Raw genomic sequence first — 25,187 nt, forward strand, 5'->3', positions numbered from 1 at the left:
GAAAGAAATAATCCAAAAGGGAGAAATCAGATAAATTTTATTTGGACTCCTCTGAATTCAGGGGAGGATAGAGAGGGTGCTTCGACAAGTAACTACTGGCCCCATATTAAAAGGATTGTAGCCACATGGATTGGAATTTGGCTACAAAGACAGATAGCAGTGTTAATAAGCCATTGTCTCCTCCCTGTTCTCTGTTTACACCAGGCCATATCTCCTAATCTCTCCCATGCTCATGTAACCTGGTTCCCTGTTTCCGTGCACAGATTTGGCTGTTGCTCCAGACCCAAGCTAATTTCTTCTATATCAGTTTTCCTGTATTTGGTCCCTTTCGGGCACTCCTCTCCTCTCTTCTCCTTGTCACCCAATTATGCTGCATCAGATGATCAATGCTTTCACTTCTCTGCATTTCCTTCCAGAATGTCTGTTTACTTGCAATCAAAGTCTTTGTCATTTATGACCTCAGTGTGGATGATTGTATTATCATGGATTTAACTGAAACTTGGTTGACACATGGCCTCACCTTGTTGTTACATCATCAGGATAGGAACAGGATGAGATGATTAGCCCCTTGAGCCTATTCTACCATTCAATGAGATCGTGGCTGACCTGTGACCTAACTGTATATGCCTGCCTTTGATCCATATCTTTAATACCTTTGGCTAACAAAAATCTTATCAATCTCAGTTTTAAAATTTACAATTAATCTACCATCAATTGTAATATGCAGAAGAGTTCCAAACTTCTACCACTCTTAGCATGAAGAGGTTTTCTAAAATTCAGTCCTGAAAGGTCTGGCTCTAATTTTTAGACAATGACCCTAGTCCTGGACTCCCCACCCAGCAGAAATAGTTTCTCTCGATCAGCCTTATCTGTTCCCCTTATGTCTTGAAAACTTTGATCAAATCACTCCTCAACCTTTTAAATTGCAGGGAATACAACCCTAGTTGGTATAATTTCTTCTTGTAATTTAACCCTTAGGGGAGGTGGTGGCATCGTTGTATTGTACTGGACTAGTATTACAGAGACCCAAGGTAATTAACTGGGGACCTGGGTTTGAATCCCGCCACAGCAGATGGTGGAATTTGAATTCAACAAGAAACCAATCTGGTTTATTAATGTCCTTTTGGGAAGGAAATCTGCCATCCTTACCTGGTCTGGCCTACACGTAACAAGGGCAATTACAGATGGGCAATAAATGCTGGCCTAGCCAGTGACGCCCACATCTCATGAACGAGAAAAAACAAAAATCATTCTGGTAAATCTATTCACCAAGATCAATATATCCTTCCTAATGCGTGGGATCCAGAATTGTTTACAGTGTGTTCTAATCTTTGTATAGCTGAAGCATGACTTCTGCTCCTTTGGATTCTAGTCTCCAGCATTCCATTAGCCCTTTTGATTAATTTCTGTATCTGTTCATGACATTTTAATGATCTGTGTATTTGGATCCCCAAGACTCTTTGAACATCCACTGTTTCTTGCATTTCACCATTTAGAAAGTACCCTGTTCTATCCTTTTTAGGTTCAAAGTAGATGACTTCACATTTGCCTACATTGAAATCCATTTGTCAAAGTTTTGCCCATTCACTTAATCTATCAATATCTCTGTAATTTTATGTTTCCATCTCTACCAGTTACAATGCTGCCTATCTTTGTGTTATTGAAAAATTTGGAAATGTGGTTTTCTACTGCATCATCTAAGTCATTAATGGATAGTGTATAGTTGAGGCACCAACACAGATCCTTGCGGGACACCACTAGCCACATCCTGCCAATATTAGTACCTGCCCATTATCCCAACTCCGTCTTCTGCCACTCAGCCAGTTTCTTAACCAAGTCATAATTTGCCTTCAGTTCCATAAAACCATAGAAAAGTTACAGCACAGAAGGAGGTCATTTGGCCCATCTTGTCCATGCCAGCCCGAGGACACCCAGGTGCCCTTTCTAATCCCACCTTCCTGCACCCGGCCCATAGCCCTGCAGCTTACAGCACTTAAGGTGCAGATCCAGGTACTTTTTAAAAGAGTTTAGAGTTTCTGCCTCTACCACCAACTTGGGCAGTGAATTCCAGACACCCACTACCCTCTGCGTAAAAAAGTTCTTCCTCATGTCCCCCATACACCTTCTGCCACTTATCTTGAATCTATGTCCCCTGGTTCTAGAATTCTCCACTAAGGTAAACAATTTTATCCTGTCCACTCTATCTATTCCCCTCATAATTTTGGACACCTCAATCAAGTCACCTCTCAGCCTTCTTTGTTCTAAGAAAAATAACCTCAACCAATCCAATCTCTCCTCGTAGCTACACTTTTCTAACCCTGGCAACGTTCTTGAAAACCTTTAGGTTTTAGCTTAAACCTTTAGTTTAAACCTCCAGCTTTAGCTAACAGCCTCTTAAGAGGGACTTTATCAAATGCCTTCTGGAAGTCCATATAAATAACATCCATAGACATTTCCTGCCCACTAATTTAGTCAACCCTTTAAAAAAGATTCAGCCAGGTTTATCAGACATGACCTACCCTTTACAAATCCATGTTGTCTCTCTGATCAGCTACCCTGTCCTTAACTACAGATTCTAATAATTTTCTAACAGCTGTTAGGCTAACAGGTCTATAATTTCCAGGTTTCCCCCTCTCACCTTTCTTAAATAGCTGGTGACGTATATAATTTTCCAATCTAAAGGAAGAGTTCCCAAATTGAGAGAATTTTGGAAGATTATTGTTAGGGCACCTGCAATGTTCTCACTATTAACTTTAACACCCTGGGATGGAAGCCATGTGGTCCTGGAGATTTGTAACTCAACTCAAGTGTTCCCCATCCTTGGCCTCCTTTTCCTCATCTACATGCCGCCCCTTGGCGAATCCTCCTGCAGGCATGGGGCAGCTTTATATGTATGCTGACTGCACCCAGCTTTATGTCTTCACTATCTCTGCATTATCACACTGCTACACAGACTTGGATGAGCCACAGTTTCCTCCAGCTAAACTTTGGGATGGCACAGACATTGTGTTTGGTCCCAGTAAAGCTTCCATACCCTAGCCATTTAGCCATTTCCCCCCAATCCCCCCGGCCACCGTTTCAGGCTGCACCAGATTGTTCGCAACCTCAGCATTTTACGAGCATAGCTACCAACCTCACATTCTCTCCATCGTACATCCAACTCTGTAACATTGCCCTTCTCTGCCCCTACCCTCTGTCCCCCTGCTGCTGAAACTGTAATCGATGTTTTTGTCACATGAAGACTTCTCTATTCCGATATTCTCTTGGCTGAACTTCTATCTTCCACCCTGTTTAAATTCCTGCTCATCCAAACCTCTGTTTCCTATATCCTACTTCACAATAAGTCCAGCTCACCATCACCCCTACAAAAGCAAAATACTGCAGAATCAGGAAATCTGAAATAAAAACAGCAAATATTAGGAATACTCAGCAGGTCAGGCAGCATCTGTGGAGAAAGGAAACAGAATTAACATTTCCTACTAGTGACCTTTCATCTGCATTGTTGAACTTTCTGATGAAAAATCATCAATCTCAAACGTTAACTCTATTTCTCTCTTCACTGATGCTGTCTGACCTGCTGGGTATTCTGAGCATTTCTTTCTTTTATTTCATCATCACCCCTGTCTTCTTGGAGCTATATTGATTTCTAGACCCTACCAGCTCAAATTTTAAATCCTCACCCTTGTTTTTTGAGCCCCCTCATGTCCATTTCCCTCCCTAGCTCTGTAACCCAGCCTGACAATCCCATCCTGGCACTCTTCACTCCTCTGGCTATTGCCTCTTTTGCATTCTTCCTCCCTACTCTCCAGCATTGGCAGCAGTGCCTCCAACAGTTTAGGCTCAACACTCTAGAATTTGTTCCCTAAACCTCTCAGTCCATCTTTTAGAACCTTGTTAAAAGCCACTTCTTTGTTCAAAATGTTGGTTGCCCCTCCAAATAACTCCTTTGTCTTGACTCCCGTTTTTGATGATACGTGTCATTTTCTACATTAAAGGTGCTACACGAATGCAAGTTCTTGTGATAATTTGAACTACACTTAGAAACATTTGGCACAGGAGGAGACCATTCAGCTCCTCAGGCCTGCTCTGAATTTCATAGAATTGGCTTGGTATAATTGTGTTTGTTAGATTATTGGGTGATTTGACAGAGGATATTTAAAATTAAGAAGAGGATGGGAAAATGTAGTAGAAAGAGGCCACTGATTGAAGAACGTAAGGGATATAAGATTAAATGCAAAAGATTCAGAGAGGAAATAGGATTTTTCATTTACGCACAAGATCATGAAACTGTGGAATGCATAATTGAAAAAACTGATTGAAGCAGTCACCAGGGTCAGCATTCATAAAGATCTTAGATAGCTAGGTGACTGAAGGAAAGTGAACTCAAGGAACATGGATACATCAGATTAAGATGCTCCATTTGCAGGGAATAAATACCAATGTGGGCTGATTGGGTCAAACAACCTATTCCGTGTGTGTATGAAAGGTTTTATTTCAACTTTACAGACAGTTCCTGTGCTGGAAGCTCGTGCCTGTGCTGCGGCTGGACAGAGTGGCTTAATGGCTCTGTACGAGGCAATGTTCACACAGTACAGTATTTGTGCTGCTCAGGTCTGTTGCTGTTTTGTCTCTTGTTTATCCTGAAATTATTCTTGTGCTAAAACTGTTGCACCACACTTTTTAACAACTGTTTGTGAATAATCTGTGTTTCAATAATTGCAATTTGGATTTGTTCCTTCCAAATTACTAGGTTTGAATAGAGAAAAAGAAATGAACATTATGCTTCGCTGTTTATCCCCAGATTCTTGTAACAAACTTAGATTTCCATGATGAGCAAAAACGACGGAACTTGAGCAGCACACTTCATGAGCTTCTCCGAATGAACATCGTTCCAATAATCAATACCAATGATGCTGTGGTTCCACCTCCTGAACCAAACAGTGACCTGCAAGGGGTAAGTGGAGTTGGAGAATTATAAGCATTTGTCAGGGATGGTTTAAGGGGGCAGCCTTTCTTAAAACAACTACTACTACTTGCACTTATATAGCTCCTTTAACATAGTAAAACATCCCAAGGCACTTCACTGGAGTGTTATCTAACAAAATTTGCCATCAAGAAAAATTAGGACAGATGATCAAAAGCTTGGACAAAGAGGTATAGCTTAAGAAGTCTTAAAGGAGGAATGAGAAGCAGAGAGATTAAGGAGGGAATTCCAGAGTTTAGGGTGTCAGCAGTTGAAATTGCCACTAATGGAGAAGTGATTAAAATCAGAAATGTGCAAGAGGCTAGAATTGAAGGATGCAGATATCTCGGAGAATTTTAGGGCTGGAGGAAGTTGCAGTGATAGGGAGGGATGAGAATGGAGGGATTTGAACACTAGGATAAACATTTTAAAATCGAGGTGTTGCATAGCCAAGATCCAGTGTAGGGCAGTGAAGACAGGGGTGATGAGTGAATGGAATTTGGTGCAAGTTAGAGTGCCGGAATTTTGGATGAATTCAAGTTTATGTAGGATGGAAGATGAGAGGCTGGCCAGGAGATTGTCGGATGTCTAGAGGTAACAAAAGGATGGATGAGGGTTTCACTAGCAGATGAGGTGAAGCAGAGTCAGAGTTGGAAATAGACAGTAATGATGATTGTTTGGATATGACGCTGGAAACTCATTTTGGGATCAAATAGGACACATGATTGTGAAAAGCCTGGCTCAGATCAGTTTCCAGGGAGCAGGATGGAGTTGATGGCAAGGAAATGGATCTTGTGGTGGGACCAAAGACAGTGGCTTTGGTCTTCCCATTTAGAGCCATTGGGTTATTATGGTATAGAAGGAGGCCATACTTTTTGTTCCATTTGTTCTTGTAATTGGTCTTCAAGGCATTTATTGCCCATCCCTAGTTGCCCTTGAGCAGGTGGTGATGATCCACCTACAACTGAGTGGCTTGCCAGGCCATTTCACGGGGCATTTAAGAGTTAACCGCATCGCTGTGGACCTGGAGTTGCATGTAGCACAGACCGGGTAAGGACGGCAGATTTCCTTCCTTGAAGGACAAAGTGAACCAGATGCATTTTTACAATAATCTGGTAGGCTCATGATCATTTTAATCCAGATTTATTAATTAATTGAATTTAAGTTCCTCCAGCTGTCATGCTGGGATTTGAACTCGTGTCTCCAGAGGATTAATCCCAGCATCTGGATTACCTGTCCAGTAACATCATGACCACAATGCTACCATACCTGTTCTATTTAGCCCATCGAGTCCATGCCAGTTCACTGTAGAGCAATCCAGTCAGTCCCGTTCCTCCGCTCTACCTCCGTCACCCTGAGAGCTTATTTTTCTCAAGTGCCTATCCAATTTCCTTTTGAAAGCATTGATCACCTCTGATCCACCACCCTTGTTGGCAGCGAGTTCCAAGTCATTACCACTCACTACGTAAAAAAAAACTTTATCCTCACAGATTCACGGTATCTTTTGCCCAAAACATTAAATCTGTATCTCCTATTCCTTGTACCATCCAGCTAATGGGAACAGCTTTTCTTTGTCTACCTTATCTAAATCTCTCATAATCTTGTGCATTTATATCGATCTCCTCTCAGCCTCCTTTACTCTATGGAGAACAGCCCAGCTTCTCCAACCTAACTTTGTAGCTAACTTCTCCCATCCCTGGAACCATTCTGGTAAATCTCCTCTGCACCCTCTCAACAACCCTAAAATCCTTCCTCATATGGTGACCAGAACTAAACACAATACTCTAGTTGTGGCCCAATCAGAGCTTTATAAAGGTTCAGCATAACTTCTCAGCCTTGTACTTAATGCTTCTATTTATGAAGCCCAAGATTCAATATGCTTTTCTAACCACACTCTCAATATGTCCTGCCACCATCAAAGATTGATGCAAATGAATCCCCAGAATCCTTGCATACTCTTTAGAATTGTGCTGTTAAGTCTGTATTGCCTCTCCCCATCTCTTCTGTCAAAATGCATCACCTCCCACACCTCGGTATTAAATTCTGTCTGCCACTTAGAGTCATACAGTTATACAGCACAGAAACAGGCCCTTCGGCCCAGCGTGTCCGTGCCGGCCATCAAGCATCTATCTATTCTAATCCCATTTTCCAGCACTTGGCCCGTAGCTCTGTATGCTATGGCATTTCAAGTGCTCATCGAAATACTTCTTAAATGTTGTGAAGGTTCCTACCTCTACCACCCCTCAGCAGTGTGTTCCAGATTCCAACCACTGTCTGGGTGAAAAGATTTTTCCCCAAATGCCCTCTAAACCTCCTGCCCTGTACCTTATTGGCCCCCTGGTTATTGACACGTCCGCTAAGGGGAAAAGTTTCTTCCTATCTACCCTATCTATGCCCCTCATAATTTTGTATACCTCTATCGGGTCTCCCCTCAGCCTTCTCTGCTCTAAGGAAAACAACCCTAGCCTATCCAGTCTCTCTTCATAGCTGAAACGCTCCAGCCCAGGCATTATCCTGGTGAATCTCCTCTGCACCCTCTCCAGTGCAATCACATCCCTCCTATAGTGTGGCGACCAGAACTACACACAGTTCTCCAGCTGTGGCCTAACTAGGGTTTTATATAGCTCCAACATAACCTCCCTGCTCTTATATCCTATACCTTGGCTAATAAAGGCAAGTATCCTATATGCCTTCTTAACCACCTTATCTACCTGTGTTGCTGCCTTCAGTGATCTATGGACATATATACCAAGGTTCCTCTGATCCTCTGCATTTCATAGGGTCCTACCATTCATTGTGTATTCCCTTGCCATGTTAGTCCTCCCAAAATGCATCACCTCACACTTCTCAGGATTAAATTCCATTCGTCACTGCTCTGCCCATCTTACCAGCCCATCTATATCGTCCTGTAATCTAAGGCTTTCCTCCTTACTATTTACCACACCACTAATTTTCACGTCATCTGCAAACTTACTGATCATACCTCCTATATTCGCGTCTAAATTGTTAATGTACACTACAAACAGCAAGGGTCCCAGCACTGATCCCTGCGGTACACCACTTGTCATAGGCTTCCAATTGCAAAAACAACCTTCGACCATCACCCTCTGCCTCCTGCCACTAAGCCAATTTTGGATCCAAATTGCCCTGAATCCCATGGGTTCTTACCTTGATCATTCTCCCATGTGGTACCTTGTCAAAAGCCTTACTGAAATCCATGTAGACTACATCAACTGCACAACTAGCCACCTCCTTGAAAAATTCAATCAAATTTGTTAGACATGATCTCTCCCTGACAAAATCATGCTGACTATCCTTGATTAATCCCTGCCTCTCCAAGTGGAGATTAATCCTGTTCCTCAGAATATTTTCCAATAGTTTCCCTACCACTGATGTTAGACTCACTGGCCTGTAATTACCTGGTTTATCCCTACTACCCTTCTTGAATAATGGTACCACATTCGCTCTCCTCCAGTCCTCTGGCACCTCTCCTGTGGCCAGAGAAGATTTGAAAATTAGTGTCAGAGCCCCTGCAATCTCCTCCCTTGCCTCACATAGCAGCCTGGGATACATCTTATCTAGGCCTGGGGATTTATCCACTTCTAAGCCTGCTAAAACCACAAATACCCCCTCCCTTTCAATGCTAATGCCACACCTCTAAGTTTGGTTTCGTCAGCAAATTTTGAAATTTTACTCTGTATTCCAATATCCAAGTGATTTATATATAGCAAAAAAAGACAGTGGTCCTAGCACTGAACTTTAGGAAACATCACTGTCTACCTTCTTGCAATCTAAAAGATAACCATTTAACACAACTTGCTGTTTTCTGTACTTAAGCTGATATTTATCCAAGCTGCTATTCCATGAGCCTCAATTTTGTTAACCAGCCTTTAATGCACTTTGCCAAGCCTTTTTTGAAAATCCATATAGGCAAAACCCACCGCATTCTCTTCATCAACCTTCCCTGTTGCTTTGTCTAAAAACTCAATTATATTAGTAAAGCTTTTAAAGATCTGTGCAATTTAGTTAGGGGAAATTTCTGCTCATCCCATACTGGATGTCAGATAAGCTACATACATACAGCTGTCTGATAATTTATCAACAGCGGTGGAGTCAAGAGTGATGGTCGTGAGGCAGAGCTGGGTGTCATCAGTGTACATGTGAAAACTGGCACAATGGGCAGATTTTCACTATCATAGAATGGTTACAGCACAGAAGAAGGCCATTCAGCCTGTTGTGTCTGTCATGGCTCTCTGAATGAACAATTCACTTCGTGCCACTGCCGGCCTTCTCCCTGTAGCCCTGTGCATTCTTCATTTTCAGAAAATGATCCAGTTTCCTCTTGGATGCCTTGATTGACCCTGCCACCATCACATTCTCGGGCAGTTCTGTGTAAACAAAGTTTTTCCTCATGTTGCTGTTGCTTCTTTTGCCAATTTTTAAAAATTTGTTCATGGAGTGTGGGTGTGTTTGGCTAGGCCAGCATTTATGGCCCATCCTAATTGCCCTAAAACTGAGTGGCTTGCTGGGCCATTTCAGAGGGCATTTAAGAGTCAGCCACATTGCTGTGGGTCTGGAGTCACATGTAGGCCAGACCAGGTAAGGACAGCAAATTTCCTTCCCTAAAGGACATTAGTGATCCAGATGGGTTTTTGCAACAATCGACAATGGTTTCATCATCATTATTAGGCTTTTAATTCCAGATTTTTTATTGAATTCAAATTCCACCATCTGCCGTGGCGGGATTCAGACATTACCTTGGGTCTCTGGATTACCAGTCCAATGACAATACCACTTCTCCACCACTTCCCCTATTACTTAAATAGAACCGTAGAAAAGTTACGGCGCAGAAAGAGGCCATTCAGCCCATCATGTCTGTGCCGGCCAGAAAAAGATGAAAAAGCCATTCATTTTAATCCCACTTTCCGGTACCTGGTCCGTAGCCTTGCAGGTTCCTTCACTTCAGGTGCAGATCCAAGTACCCTTTAAATGAGTTGAGCATTTCAGCCTCAACCAACGATTTAGGCAGTGAATTCCAGATGCCCACCACCCTCTGGGTGAAAAAGTTTTTCTTCATTTCCCCTCTAACCCTTTTACCAGTCACCTTAAATCTATGCCCCTGATAATTGACCCCTCAGGTAGGGGAAACAAGTCTTTACTGTCTATCCCATACAGGCCCCTCATAACCTTGTACACCTCAATTAGGTCACTCCTCAGTTCTAAGGAAAACAACCCTAGCCTATCCAATCTCTCCTCAAAGCTGCAATTTTCAAGTCCTGGCAGCATTCCAGTAAATCTCTTCTCCACTCTCTCCAGAGCAATTATGTCTTTCCTGTAATGTGGTGGCCAGAACTGTACACGAAATTCCAGCTGTGGCCTAACCAGCGTTTTATACAGCTCCATCATTACACCTCTGCTTTTGTATTCAGTACCGCATCCAATAAAGGAAAACATTCCATATGCTTTTTTTAACCACCTTATCCACCTGTCCTGCCACCTTCAAGGACCTGTAGACATGCACTCCAAGGTCGCTCATTTCCTCAACCCCTCACAATATCCTCCCGTTTATTCAGTATTCCCTTGCTTTGTTAGCTCTCTCCAAATGCATTACCTCACACTTTTCCGGATTGAATTCCATTTGCCACTTTTCTGTCCACTCAACAAAACCATTGATACCCTTCTGGAGGCAACAGCTATCCTCTTCACTATCAACTACATGGCCAATTATTGTGTCATCTGCAAATTTCCCAATCATACCTCGCACATTTATGTCCAAACCATTAATATATACAACATATAGTAAGGGTCCCCTCAAGGAGCCCTTTGGAACACCACTGAAACGGTTTTCCATTTGCTAAAACATGCCCTTTGTTTCCTGTCGCTGAGCCAATTTTGGATCCAACTTTCCCCTTTCCCCTGTATCCCATGGGGTCTCACTTTTCTGACCAGTCTGCCATGTGGGACCTTGTCAAATGCCTTACTAAAACCCATGTAGACAACATCCACTGCAGTACCCTCATCAATCCTCCTTGTTACTTCCTTAAAAAATTCTATTAAGTTAATAAGACACAATCCTCCCTGAACAAAACCATGCTGACTGTTCCTGATTAACCTGTGCCTCTCTAAGTGACAGTTTATCCTGTCTCTCAGAATTGTTTCCAGTAATTTGCCCACCATTGAAGTCAGACTGACCAGACTGTAATTTTCTGGCCTATCCCTTGCGTCCTTTTTAAATAATGGTACAATATTTGCAGACCTCCAATCCTCTGGTACCTCGCCTGTATCTAGTGAGGATTGGAAAATGACCCTCAGAGCATCCGCTATTTCCTCCTTGGCTTCCTTAAACAGCCTGGGATAAAATCCATCCGGCTCTGGTGATTTATTCACCTTCAAGGATGTCAGTCGCTCCAGTATTTCCCCTCTCGCTTTGCTTATTGTATCTAATGTTTCACACTCCTCCTCTTTAACTAGAATGCCTGCATCATCCCTCTTCTTAGTGAAGACGGAGACAAAGTACTCATTGTGAACCCTGTCCACATCTTCAGTATCAATGCACAAGTTACGATGTACATCTCTGATAGACCCTACCCTTTCCTTAGTTATTCTCTTGCTCTTAATGTACTTGTAAAACATCTTGGGTTTTCTTTGATTTTACCTGCCAATATTTTTTCGTATCCTCTCTTTGCTTCTCTAATTTCCATTTTTACTTCAGCCCTGTACTTTCTATACTCCTCTAGGCTTCCTACAGTATTTAAGTCTTTTACGACTGTCATAAGCTTTCTTTTTCTGGTTTATCTTGGCCTGTATGCTCCTAGATAACCAGGGAGCTCCAGATTTGACAGTACCACCTTTTCTTTTGTGGGGACATGTCTCCACTGTGCCCGTAGAATCTTGCTTTTGAATGTCTCCCACTGTTTTGACACTGTTTTCCCTTTTAATAGCTGAATCCAGTGCATTCTCTCCAGCTCACCTCTGAGCTTCATAAATTTGTCTTCCCTCCCCCCTCCAATTTAGAACTTTCACTCCTGTTCTGTCTTTCCCCTTTCCCATAATGATGCTAAATCTAACTGTATTATGGTCACTATCTCCAAAATAGTCCCCCACTGCTACTTCATCCACTTGCCCATCTTCATTCCCTAAGACTAAATCTAGAATTGCGCCCCCTCATGTTGGGCTTGTTATGTGCTGCCTAAAGAAGTTCTCATGATGTAGTTCAAGAATTTTGTGTCCACTGTGCCCTTCACACTGTTTGTATCTCAATTGATGTTAGGGGAGTTGAAGTCCCCAACCATTACTACCCTATTTTGTTTTTGCATTCAGAAATCTGCCTACATATTTGCTCTTCTAACTCTCTTCCACTATTTGGGGTCTATAGTATACTCCTAGCAGTCCTAGTGGCTGCTTCTTTTTTATTTCTGAGCTCAACTCATATGTCCCCATTTGATGCCTCATTTAGTATATCATTCCTCCTCACAGCTGTAATTGACTCTTTAACCAATAATGCTAAACCCCCATCTTTTTCACTCTGCCCCCCAAATCCTGTCTGAAAACTATATCCAGGGATATTGAGCTGCAATTTTTGCCGCTCCTTAAGCCAAGTTTCCGTTATAACAACGACATCATGTTGCCATGTGTCTATGTGTGCCCTCAGCTCATTGGCTTTATTTACTCCTTACATATATACCTTTTAACACTGCCAAATCCCTGTGCTCTACACTTTTTAACCTGTGCTTCTGCTATCTTTCAGAGTCACTCACTAATTCTCCATCTCTCGTTCCCTGCTCTGACTTTGCCTTCAGATTCCCAGGGAGTTTGAACCCCTCCAACAACACTAGCAAACCTCACTGCGAGGATATTCATCCCAGTTCTGTTCAGGTGTGGACCGTCCAGTTTGTACAGGTCCCACCTTCCCCAGAACCGGTCCCAATGCCCCAGAAATCTGATGCCCTCCCTCCTACACCAGCTTTCCAGCCATGTGTTTAATCATTCAATTCTTCTATTTCTATACTCACTTGAACGTGGGATTGGGAGTAATCCTGAGATTACTGCTTTAGAGGTCCTGCTTTTCAATCTCCTTCCTCGCTCCCTAAAGCCTGCTTTCAGGACCTCATCCCCTTTCCTACCTAAGTCATTGGCACCAATGTGGACCACGACCTCTGGCTGATCACCCACTCCCCAGAAGAATGTCCTGCAGCTGCTCCATGACATCCTTGACCCTGGCGCCATAGAGGCAACATACTATCCTGGAGTCATGTCTACGGCCACAGAAACACCTGTCTGTTCCCCTAACTAAAGAATCCCCTATCACTATAGCTCTTCCTTTCCTCTTCCTCCCCTCCAGTACAGCTGAACCACTTGTGGTGCCATAAACTTGGCTCTGACTGCACTCCTCTGAGGAGCCAGCGTCCTCACCAGCTTCCAAAACGGAAAACCGATTTGTGAGCAGGACCCCAGGGGACTCTTGCACTACCTGCCTAGATTTCTTGGACTGCCTGGTGACCACCCATTCCCTTTCTATGTCCAGGCTCCTAACCTGGGGTGTGACCATTTCTCTGAATGTGCTATCCACGTAGCTCTCACCCTCGCGGATGTGCCACAGTGATTCCAGCCGCCGCTTGAGTTCTGAAACCCAGAGCTCAAGATTCTGCAGTGGTAACACTTCCTGCACATGTGTTCGTCTAGGACATTGGGAACATCCACGATTTCCCACATATTACAGGACGCACATTCCACATGACCGAGCTGTCCTGCCATGGCTTCAATTTATTACTTTTACGTTTACTTTGTTTTACTTAGAATAAACCTTAAGCACTTATTAGATACTCACCAGATACTCACCAAACAGCTAGCAGATTCTCCAAACAATCAAATTGCTTATTTCCTGTGGTACCACAATTTGTTTTTTTTTCACTCCCCTTTCGAACTCAGTGCGGGCTGGTTCCAAGCAGCTGACAGGTCCACCTCTCTGACTGCTCTTCCCGAAGGTGAGTGATGTAGGCCGCGCTCCCCGGGCTGTATTTATTCTCTCCCTGCTCCATGTATCTCCAGCAGGTCTGCCTTTCTGAGAATCTTTCCCAAAGATGAGTGAAATCTTAAATTTGATAAGGTGCCACATGAAAGGTAAGAGGTCATGATGTGAGGGGTAACACATTAGCATGGATAAAGTATTGGTTGTTAATAGGAAGCAGAAAATAGAGCTAAATGGATCTTTTTTGAGTTAGCAAGCCGTAACTAGTGGAATGTCACATGGATCAGTGCTGGGGCCTCAACGATTTACAATCTATATCAATTACATGGATGAAGGGACAGAATATATGGTAGCTAAATTTACTGATGACACCAAGATAGATAGGAAGGTAAGTTGTCAAGAGAAGGGAAAGAGAAAATCAGGCAAAGGGACATGGACAGGTTAAGTGAGTGGGAAAACATTTGGCAGATGGAGTATAATGTGGAAAAATGTGAACTTGTTCACTTTGGCAGGAAGAATAGAAAAACAGTACAGGTAGAGTCTCAAAATCGGGAGCAAGCTCAAGCTGGCTTTTGGAACTTGCTAGATTTTGGGAAAGAATTTGAAACCCCTTAATTCAGTGAATACGGAACACATGAAAACCAAATGATATGATTAAAAAACATTTGGGGTGTCAAGGGTCATTCCGACCACGCAGAGCGCAGGTAACGACGGGTGTGCAAAGCTGGGCCGATGCAATAACCCACTAAACTTTTCCGAGCTGGGTTGGGTGGGGTCAAGGGTCACCAAGCCAATCAAAACATCAGGCCTGTGAAGTGGATAACTGACTCGACACGCCAGCACGCTGATGTAGCGACTCCCCGAACAAACCAGTGAATTTATTTACTCGTTTAAAATTCTTGTGTGGCCTGCTTAAGAATGTCCAGTTTTTGGAAAGTTGGATTTGAGGTACTGTATCAGTATACTATTTAAATGGAGAGAGATTGCAGAACTCTGAGGTACAGGGAGAACTGGGTGTCCTGGTACGTGAATCACAAAAAGTTAGTGTGCAGGTACAGCAAGTGATTCGGAAGGCAAATGGAATGTTGACATTCATTGCAAGGGGAATGGAATATAAAAGTAGGGATGTTTTACTGCAGCTGCAGCTGGTGAGGCATCTGGACTGATATATGCAGTTTTGGTCTCCTTAATTGTATAAGGATATAATTGCGTTAGAAGCAGTTCAGAGAAGGTTCACTGGACTCATTCCTGGGATTAAGGGCTTATCTTATGAAATAAAGTTGAGCAGGTTGGACCTATACCCATTCGGGTTTAGAAGAATGAGAGATGATATTGAAACAGCTAAGGTCCTGAGGGAAAGCAAAATACTGTGGATGCTGGAAATCTGTAACAAAAACAGAACATTCTGGAAAAACTCAGCAGGTCTGGCAGCTCTGAAGAAGGGTTATACCGACTCGAAACATTAACTCTGTTTCCCTCTGCACAGACGCTGCCAGACCTGCTGAGTTTTTCCAACATGTTCTGTTTTTGTTTAAGATCCTGAAGGAACTGACAGGATGGACACCAGGAGGATGTTGTGGAGGAAGACTAGAATGAGGTAGCCCAATTTAAGAATGAGAGGGCTCCCTTTTAAGACAGAGATGAGGTGAATTTTTCTCCCAGAGAGTCATTAGTCTGTAGAATTCTCCCCAGAGAGCAGTGAAGGCTGAGTTACTGAATTTATTCAAGGCTGAATTAGCCAGATTTTTGATAGACAAGAGAGCCAAGGAGCAGACAGGAAAGTCAAGTTGAGACCGCAACCAGATCAGCCATAATCTTATGGAATTGTGGAGCAGATTGGAAGGGCTGAATGGCCTACTCCTGCTGCTAAATTCTGTGTTCCTGTAAGGTTAGTGGATGGACCATAGGCCCAGGTAATTTTAAACTAGCAATTAACTTGTTGTAGGGGCTACAATGCACCCATTATGAGAGGCCGGGGACAGTGGAAAAGAAGAGATTGGAGAGAAAGGGCAAGATGTGATAATGGATAGCTTAGGATCAAGTTGCCCAGTAAAAAGGTTAGCACAGAAGCTATCTTGAGCCATGGTGAAAGGGGAGGAAGACATCTGCCTGTGCACCAACAATTACCCCTACCAGAGGAGGCCCCAGACTGTGAGAAATTGATTTTTTTACATTTTTGGGGAATATTGTGTTATTCTGTGAGAAGACTGTGTGTGTGAGAGAGAGAGATTTAATTAAGCTGGGCAGAGATTAATAGCAGGCAGGTTGTCTGGGGATTTAAAACATGAAAAGGATTAGGTTTGAGGTACAAGTGAATAGGTTAGAACTAAGATTTGCACATTTAGATAAGTGGAGAGTTTGTTTGAATATCAAAGGGGAGTCAGAGGTGTAAAGAAACATGTTTGTACCTTGCAGGTGTTCCATAGGTAAATAGAAGTGGGAATATATTTTATTGACCCGAAAGCAAAGAAAAGATGGAAACATGAAAGATCTTGTATTTGGCAGGATTTAGGCTTCTAACAGATGTGAGAACAATGGAACCTGAGATGAAAGGGGAGAAAAGGGTATTTTAGAGATACTGTAGATGGGATCTGTACGTCTCAAGCCAGAAAAGTCTTGGGCTGCAAAAAACAGTTTTATTCTGAAGTTTGGTTTTCCACAGCAGAGTGGAAGAGAGTTACAGGTCATGTGGTATGCCTTTATTAAAGCGACAGCAGTTTACCTTGGGTAATATTACTAAATTTTTATAGTTAAACATCTATACGGGAGTAAAAGCAAAAAACTGCAGGTGCTGGAAATCCAAAAAAAACCCAAAAATACCTGGAAAAACTCAGCAGGTCTGACAGTATCTGCGGAGAGGAACACAGTTAACGTTTCGAGTCTGAATAACTCTTCATCAGAACTAAGGAAAAATAGAAAAGAGGTGAAATATAAGCTGGTTTAAGTGGCGGTGTGGTGGGGGGGGACAGGTAGAGCTGGATAGAGGGCCAGTGATAGGTGGAGATTGCCAAAAGATGTCATAGACAAAAGGACAAAGAGGTGTTGACGGTGGTAATATTCGCTAAGAAATGTGCTAATGGTGACATTAAGGGTAGAAAGCAGGACGAGCAAGGTACAGATAGCCCTAGTGTGGGTGGGGTGGGGAAGGGATTAAAGTAGGCTAAAAGGTAGAGATAAAACAATGGATGGAAATACATTTAAAGATAATGGAAATAGGTGAGAAAAGAAAAATCTATATAAATTATTGGAAAAAGGGGGATCGGAAAGGGGGTGTGGATGGAGGAGAGAGTTCATGATCTAAAGTTGTTGAACTCAATATTCAGTCCGGAAGTCTGTAAAGCGCCTAGTCGGAAGATGAGGTGCTGTTCCTCCAGTTTGCGTTGAGCTTCACTGGAACATTGCAGCAGGTGGCCTTGAATTGTGCAACTATAATCTTATGTGCTTAAGTTTTCTTTTATTCTTGTTAATAAAACTTTTAATTTTTAAAATCCTAAAACTGTTACTGGACTTCTTACTCACTGCTGAGAATGGTACGCCGCCTTCTCGTTTTCAGAATACAAAAAAAAAGATCATGGTCCGTAAGCCAAGTTTCCCTCTGGGATTAGGTTTGCGAAGCAATTAACATCATCTGTGGCCATAACAAATTTGGGGGCTCTTTGTGGGATTATTAAAATTCTTTGTTTGGGTTAGAGTTTGTGAATTCAAGGGATATGAGTACGAGAAGAATGCTGAACTCAGGAGGTTGATATTGAGGGCTTTTAAAGTGGTTGGACTGCAAAATGGCTTTGGCAATTGCTACGATTTTTCTGGGAGTGGAAAATGTATCTGTGGAGTATTTGAAATCTCTGACTAAAACTCATTTGAAAGAATTAGCAGATGAAGTACAGGTGGAGATAAAAGTGGAATTTCGTAAGGCTGATATGGTTAAAGTACTTATCCAGCACTTAAAATTGGAGGAAGGGATACCTATAACTAGTCTGTCACAGCTGGAGGTAGTAAGACTTCAGTTGCAAATGAAGCAGCTTGATACCGAAAGAGATAGAGAAAGGCAAAAGCTTGAATTGGAAGAAAAGGAGAAAGAAAGAGAAATGAAAAAACTCGAGTTAGAAAGAAAAGAGAAGGTAAAAGAAAAGGACAGATCAAAAGAAATAGAAATAAAAAAGCTTCAATGGGAAAGAGAGGAGCATGAAATAAAAAGGTTACAAGAGTTAGGAATGCGAAAACTTGAACTTCAGAGAGAGAGGTTAGCAATTGAGGAAAGAGATGGGGTAAGAGATAGAGAGTTTCAGAGAGGGAAAGAAGCCAGGCAATATGAATTGTCTAAAGTGAAACCTAGGATAAAGGAAGAAAGGAGAGATAGTGATTCGGATGGTGACTTTGATTCCTTTGAGGAATTTCATTTAACTAGAAATCTTCAGTCAGTGCCTAAATTTACAGAGGATGGAGTTGAAAGATGCTTCACCTCATTTGAAAAGATATCTATGAAATTGAATTGGCCAAGAGATGCTTGGACTCTCATATTACAAAGTGTTTTGTCAAGTGCAGCAATGAATGTGTATGCTAGTTTATCGGAGGAACAGTCTGCAGATTACGAGGTAGTAAAGAAGGTAATGTAAATACTTATGAGCTTGTCCCTGAAGCTTATCAGTTTAGAACCTTGTGGAAAAGACCTCATCAGACATTTGTGGAGTTTGCAAGAGAAAAAAAAAATCTGGGATCAATGGCTCAGGGCATTAAAGTTAGACAAGACTTTTGAAAATGTAAGAGAGGTTATGATTATGGGAGAATTTAGAAATAGCATTCCAGTAAACATCAAGACATATTTAAATGAAAGACAAAGCAAAAAGTTCAGAGAAGCTGCTGTTTTAGCCGATAAGTATGATATTTCACACGAACGGTTAAGTGTAGGAAGAGGGTCATTTGGAAATCAGGAAAGAAGTTGGAGATATAGAAAACTTAGTGATGGTGAAAATGTTAGTGATAAGGATCAAGCTGAAGGATGTCAGTCTATTAAAGATGGAAAGGTGGGAAGTGGAGTTGAAGGGAGGGAACTGATACATTACCATTGTAATAAGGCTGGACATATGAGATCAAGTTGTTGGATGTTAAATGAGAAACTGATTGCAGTGATTGTTTAAAGATTTTATATGTGAAAAAGTATATCCATGTGCAGAGAAGAGCGGGAAAGGATGTCAAAATTTTAAGGGATACTGTGGATACTGCCATCTATTGTCCAGAAGGGTTGTTATAGGTAAAAATATTAATCCAGGGAACCCATGGCAAAGTCGAACCTATTTCATTGTGTAATGTAAATTTAAAAAGTGATTTGAAATCAGGAGAGGTGATTGTTGGGGTAATGGAGAAATTGCCCATTGCAGGGGTTCAATTTATTCTAGGGAATGATCTAGCTGGATCACAGATATTGACTATGCCTTCTGTCATAACGCAGCCTGTTGAGACACAATCAACAGAGGTTTTACAGAAAGAGCATCCTGGATTGTTTCCAGATTGTGTGGTGAAGAGATCACAAACACAAGTTTAAACAGGAAGAGGGAGAATTTAAAAGATTAAAAGGCGGGGGAGGATGCTGAAATTCAGTAGGCTGGATCAATCTTTGAAAAGATTACTCAGGAGGAGATGATTAAAGAAGATGAGGTTGAGGAGATTAGTTTATTGAATTTAGTGGAGTTGCAGCAGAAAGATTCAGGCTTGAAGCAATTATACCATTGCTTATTCTGAAACAGAAGCAGAATACATTCCAGAATGTTATTACATTAAGAACAATGTGTTAATGAGGAAATGGAGACCACCTCGTGTTCAGGCAGATGAGAAGTGGGTAATAGTGCACCAAGTAGTGATACCATCTGGAATGAAATTTTGAGAGTGGCTCATGAAATCCCAATGGCTGGACATTTGGGAATTAGGAAAGCTCAAGCTAAGATACAAAAACCTTTCTATTGGCCTTGACTACGATAAGATGTAGTCAAATTCTGTCAAACATGTCACATATGTCAGGTCATAGGAAAACTTCAAGCAGTGATTAAGCCTGCACCTTTAATTCCAATTCCAGCATTTGAGGAACCTTTTAACAGGGTCCTAATTGATTGTGTAGCACCCCTCCCTAAGTCGAAAAGTGGGAATCAGTACTTACTGACAATCATGGGTGTGTCCATGAGATTTCCAGAAGCAATACCTTTAAGGAAAATTACAGCAAAGGTTACTGTAGAGGAGTTAACCAAAATTCTGTGGTCCTTCCTTTTCTTAACTTGGGCCCATTACTCAGGATGTGAAGAATGCTTCAGGCCAAAGAGTGAAAATGCCATTAAGTAGTAAATCCAATGTTCATAATTGTGCAGATAAAATTCAGTTGGTAGATTTTTGTCCACTGAATCCATTTTATAGGATTATAGTCTGACCAGATCCCATTCCCTTGATGTTCCTATAAGGTGGTGAGGTAAGAGTCCAGTGAGGTTGTGATGCATTAAACAGTGGGAGATGATTAAGGCCCTCGGAACAGTTTCTCTTTCAGCTTGAAGTTTTCTGGCTGCACTTCAGCTTGGTTTATTTTGCAGAGCATGTCCTTTATTCTAATTTTTCTGTTCTAGCAGGTGATTAGTGTCAAGGACAATGACAGTCTGGCAGCAAGACTTGCAGTGGAGATGAGGGCAGACATGCTGATTATCCTATCTGATGTGGAAGGTGGGTAAGAGCCCAGTGACAAGATTGCCAGTCCGAGCATTTTTCTGTAGCCTGTTGAGTCAGTCGGTAACACCACAGGCACTGCCATTGACTCAGTAATTACAGCTGGTAAGTAGCTGGACTACGTGGGCCAAGAGGGTCACAGTCTGTGCTGAATTAACCAATTATAGGGTGATTTGATAGAGGAGGTTAAAATTATGACATTGGACACAGCATTAGAAACAGACTGTTTCTGGTGGTTAAAGGGTTCAGACAAGGTATCATGGACACAGGGTTAAATGTAAGACATTTGAAACAAAGAGCAGACGAAACTTCACACAGAGAGTTGTGAAGTTATGGAAGGCGTTTCTCCTGTCTTCTATTTGAAATCTTTTACATTTAATCTTGTGTCAATGGCCCCTCATTCCAGCCTCTCAGCCACTGGAAATGGTCTGCTTCTATTTACCCTGTTTCCTCATACCAGGCAGTATTGGAGTGAATCTGCTCTGTACCGTATCTAAAACCTTAACATCCTTCCTATTGTGTGAGCCCAATAATGTACACAGTACTCTGAGCTCTCTAAGATTTGACATCAGTTCCTGTATAGCTGCAACACTGGCATCTACCCGGCTATGTGGAGATTTGCCCAAGTATGTCCTGTACAAAAAAGCAGGACAATCCAACCCGGCCAATTATAGCCCCATCAGTCTACTCTTGAACGTCAGTAAAGTAATGGAAGGGGTCATCAACAGTGCTATCAATCAATTGGTACTTACTTAGCAGTAACCTGCCCAGTTTGGGTTCCGTCAGGGTCACTCAGCTCCTGACCTCATTGCAGCGTTGGTTCAAACATGGACAAAAGAGCTGAACTCCCAAGGTGAGGTGAGAGTGACTGCCCTTGACATCCAGGCTGTGTTTGACTGAGTGTGGCATCAAGGAGCCCTCTCAAAACTGGAGTCAATGGGAATCAGAGGGAAAACTCTCCACTGGTTGGAGTTATACCTAGCACAAACGAACATGGTTGTGGTTGTTGGAGGTCAGTCATCTTGGCTCCAGGACATCACTGCAGGAGTTCCTCAGGGTGGTGTCCTCGGCCCAACCATCTGCAGCTGCTTCATCAATAACCTTCCTTCCAACATAAGGTCAGAAGTGGGGATGTTTGCTGATGATTGCACAATGTTCAGCACCATTTGTGACTCCTCAGACACTGAAGCAGTCCGTGTCCACATGCAGCAAGACCTGGGCAACATCTAGGCTCGGGCTGACAAGTGGCAAGTGACATTCGCACCACACAAGTGTCAGGCAATGACCATCTCTAACAAGAGAGAATCTAACCATTGCCCTTGATGCTCAATGGCATTCCCATCACTGAATCCACCACTATCAACATCCTGGGGTTACCATTGACTAGAAACTGAACCGGACTATCCATATAAATACTGTGGCTACAAGACCAGGTCAGAGGCTAGGAATCGTGCGACGAGGAGCTCACCTCCTGACTCCCCAAAACCTGTCTACCATCTGCAAGGCACAAGTCAGAAGTGTGATGGAATGCTCCCCACATGCCTGGATGAGTGCAGCTCCCACAACACTCAAGAAGCTTGACACTGTCCAGGAAAAAGCAGCCTGCTTAATTGGCATCCCATCCACAAACATTCACTCCCTTCACCACTGACGCACAGTGGCAGCAGTGTGTACCATCTACAAGATGCACTGCAGGAATTCACCAAGGTTCCTTAGACAACACCTTCCAAACCCACAACCACTTGCATCTGGAAGGGCAGCAGATAGATAGGAACACCACCACCTGGAAGTTCCCCTCCAAGTCACCCACCATCCTGACTTGGAAATATATCGCCGTTCCTTCACTGTCACTGGGTCAAAGTCCCTGAACTCCTTTCCTAACAGCACTATGGGTGAACCTGCACCACATGGACTGCAGAGGTTCAAGAAGGCAGCTCACCACCACCTTCTCAATGGCAATTAGGGAGGGCAATAAATGCTGGCCCAGCCAGCGAAGCCCACAACCTGTGATTGAATTAAAAAAGTGCTGAGTGTCTTATATAAGTTCACCATAATCTCCTTGCTCTTGTACTCTCTGCCCCTATTAATAAAAACCAAGATACTATATGCTTTACTAATTTCACTCTCCACAGCCCTGCCACCTTCAATAATCTGTGCACATATACACCCAGGTCCTTGTGCTCCTGCACCCCTTAAGAATTGTACCCCTTATCTTACATTGTCTGTCTTTGTTCTTCCTACTAAAATGCATCACCTCACACTTCTGCATGATGGGGAAGTCTGGTGGTTAAATTTTAATTTTAGCCTTAATGTAGTAAAACGTCCAAGGCACTTCACAGGAGCATAATCAATTAAAAGTTAACACCTTGCCACATAAAGAGGCATTAGGAGAGGTGAGCAAAGATGTAGGTTTTAAGAAGCATCTTAAAGGGGGAGAGAGAGCTAGAGCGGCTTAGGGAGAAAATTCTAAAGCTTAGGGCATAGGCAGCTAATGGCACAGCTACCAATGATGCAGTGAAGGAAGTTGGGGATGCATAATAGACACAATTGGAAGAATGCAGAGATCTCTGGCTTGTGGAACTGCAGGAGGTTACAGAGATAGGGAGGGCTGAGGCCATGGAGCAATTATGAACACAAGGATCAGAATTTTGAAATTAAACTCCAATATTTGTTCTTGCTTCTGCAAATTATGTAGGTTTTGGATCATTTGTATTTACGAATTGAGTCTTTGAGAATTTGTTAGTAAAAGAGCTTTTGTTTGTTTGTTTCAGGGCTTTTTGATAGTCCGCCTGGATTGGACGATGCTAAACTTATCGATACCTTTTACCCTGGAGACCAGCAGTCTATCACCTTTGGCACAAAATCCAGAGTGGGCCTTGGAGGCATGGAAGCTAAGGTAGGAGAAAGGCTGTAAACAGGAATATGATTGGAATGGCAGTCAGGAGAAATAGTGAACATTCAATGATTCAGTTTCTTTCAACGTTTGTAACATTCTCAATATTGAAGGGATAGTGCGACGAGTAACCCACCTCCTGACACCCCAAAGCCTGTCCACCATCTACAAGGCATAAGTCAGGAGTGTGATGGAATACTCCCCACTTGCTTGGATGAGTGCAGCTCCCACAACACTCAAAAAGCTCGACACTATCCAGGACAAAGCAGCCCGCTTGGTTGGTAAGACATCCACAAACATTCACTCCCTCCACCACCTATGCACAGTAGTAGCAGTGTGTACCATGTACAAGATGCACTGCAGGAATTCACCAAGGCTCCTTTGACAGCACCCTCCAAACCCACAACCTCTAGCATCTAGAAGGACAAGGGCAACAGATAGATGGGAACACCACCACCTAGAAGTTCCCCTCCAAGTCACTCACCATCCTGACTTGGGAATATATCACGTTCCCTTCACTGTCGCTGGGTCAAAATCCTGGAACTCCCTTCCTAACAGCACTGTGGGTATATCCACACCACATGGACTGCAGCGGTTCAAGAAGGCAGCTCACCACCACCTTCTCAAGGGCAACTAGGGATGGGCAATAAATGCTGGTCCAGCCAGCGAAGCCCACATCCCCTGAATGAATAAAAAAAAAAACCCAGACAGCAGAGATTCAGAAGCTTCTTATCTCCTCTTTTTTGTTGTCTGCCGTGTTCCTTCCCCATCCTCAAGGTTTCAGTGTATTTATTTATCCAGTCATTCCTACAGCCTTTCAGTATACCTCATGTGGCTACGTGAATTTCAATTTCTTGCTGAATAATCTATTCATCGTTTACACTTTGTGTTGTACCTTTGTTTACTTCATGTGTAATCCAATTACCTTCTCCTCTACCGTGTGTCGTCAGTTTTGTGGCTTGGTAGCTCTTAAGTGTAAGGAAGTTGTTAGGAGCAAGAATTAGCCATTCAATCCCTTGAACCTGCTCTAACTTCAACTAGACCATGGTTGACCTGCACCTTAACTCCATTTCCCTTGCCTTTTCTACATACCCCTTGATTTCTTTGCCCAACAAAAATCTATCGCTTTCAGCCATGAAAGCTCTCACTGCATCAACAGCCTTTTGGAAGAGAAAGTTCCAGATTTCTGCTACCTTTGTGTGAAAAAAGTGCTTCCTGATTTTGTTCCTGAATGACCTAACTCTAATTTTAAGATTGTTGCTTGTTCCGCATTACCACACCAGAGAAAATAGTTTCTCCATATCTACATTATTGAATCCTTTTCACATTTTAATGCTTCAATTAGATCACCTCTCCATCTTCTGCACTCAAGGAAATATAAGACAATTTTATGCAACCTTGCCCCAATAGTCCTCATTCTCCTTCCATCATAAGGTCAGAAGTGGGGATATTCGTTGATGATTGCACAACGTTCAGCACAATTCGTGATTCTCAGATGCTGAAGCAGTCCATGTCCAAATGCAGCAAGACCTGGACAATATCCAGTCTTGGGCTGACAAGTGGCAAGTAACATTCGTGCCACACAAGTGCCAGGCAATGACCATCTCCAACAAGAGAATCTAACCATCGCCCCTTGACATTCATTGGCATTACCATCACTG

General features: G+C 42.6%; 1 protein-coding gene across 3 annotated transcripts in view; it reads left to right on the plus strand.

Moving 5' to 3' along the window:
• Positions 1–25,187, plus strand: part of aldh18a1 (aldehyde dehydrogenase 18 family, member A1) — a 60,479-nt gene that overhangs the window by 10,569 nt on the left and 24,723 nt on the right. For 2 of the 3 annotated variants that reach the window (XM_078564967.1, XM_078564966.1), the window contains exons 5-8: positions 4,507–4,611; positions 4,802–4,954; positions 20,537–20,630; positions 23,405–23,529. In XM_078564967.1, coding sequence (XP_078421093.1) covers positions 4,507–4,611; positions 4,802–4,954; positions 20,537–20,630; positions 23,405–23,529 — 477 coding nt within the window. The remainder of the gene's footprint in view (positions 1–4,506; positions 4,612–4,801; positions 4,955–20,536; positions 20,631–23,404; positions 23,530–25,187) is intronic. The other variant, XM_078564968.1, reaches the window with a different exon arrangement.

The sequence above is a fragment of the Cetorhinus maximus genome, chromosome 20 (assembly GCF_964194155.1).
Source record: "Cetorhinus maximus chromosome 20, sCetMax3.hap1.1, whole genome shotgun sequence".
In the NCBI taxonomy this organism is placed as follows: domain Eukaryota; kingdom Metazoa; phylum Chordata; class Chondrichthyes; order Lamniformes; family Cetorhinidae; genus Cetorhinus; species Cetorhinus maximus.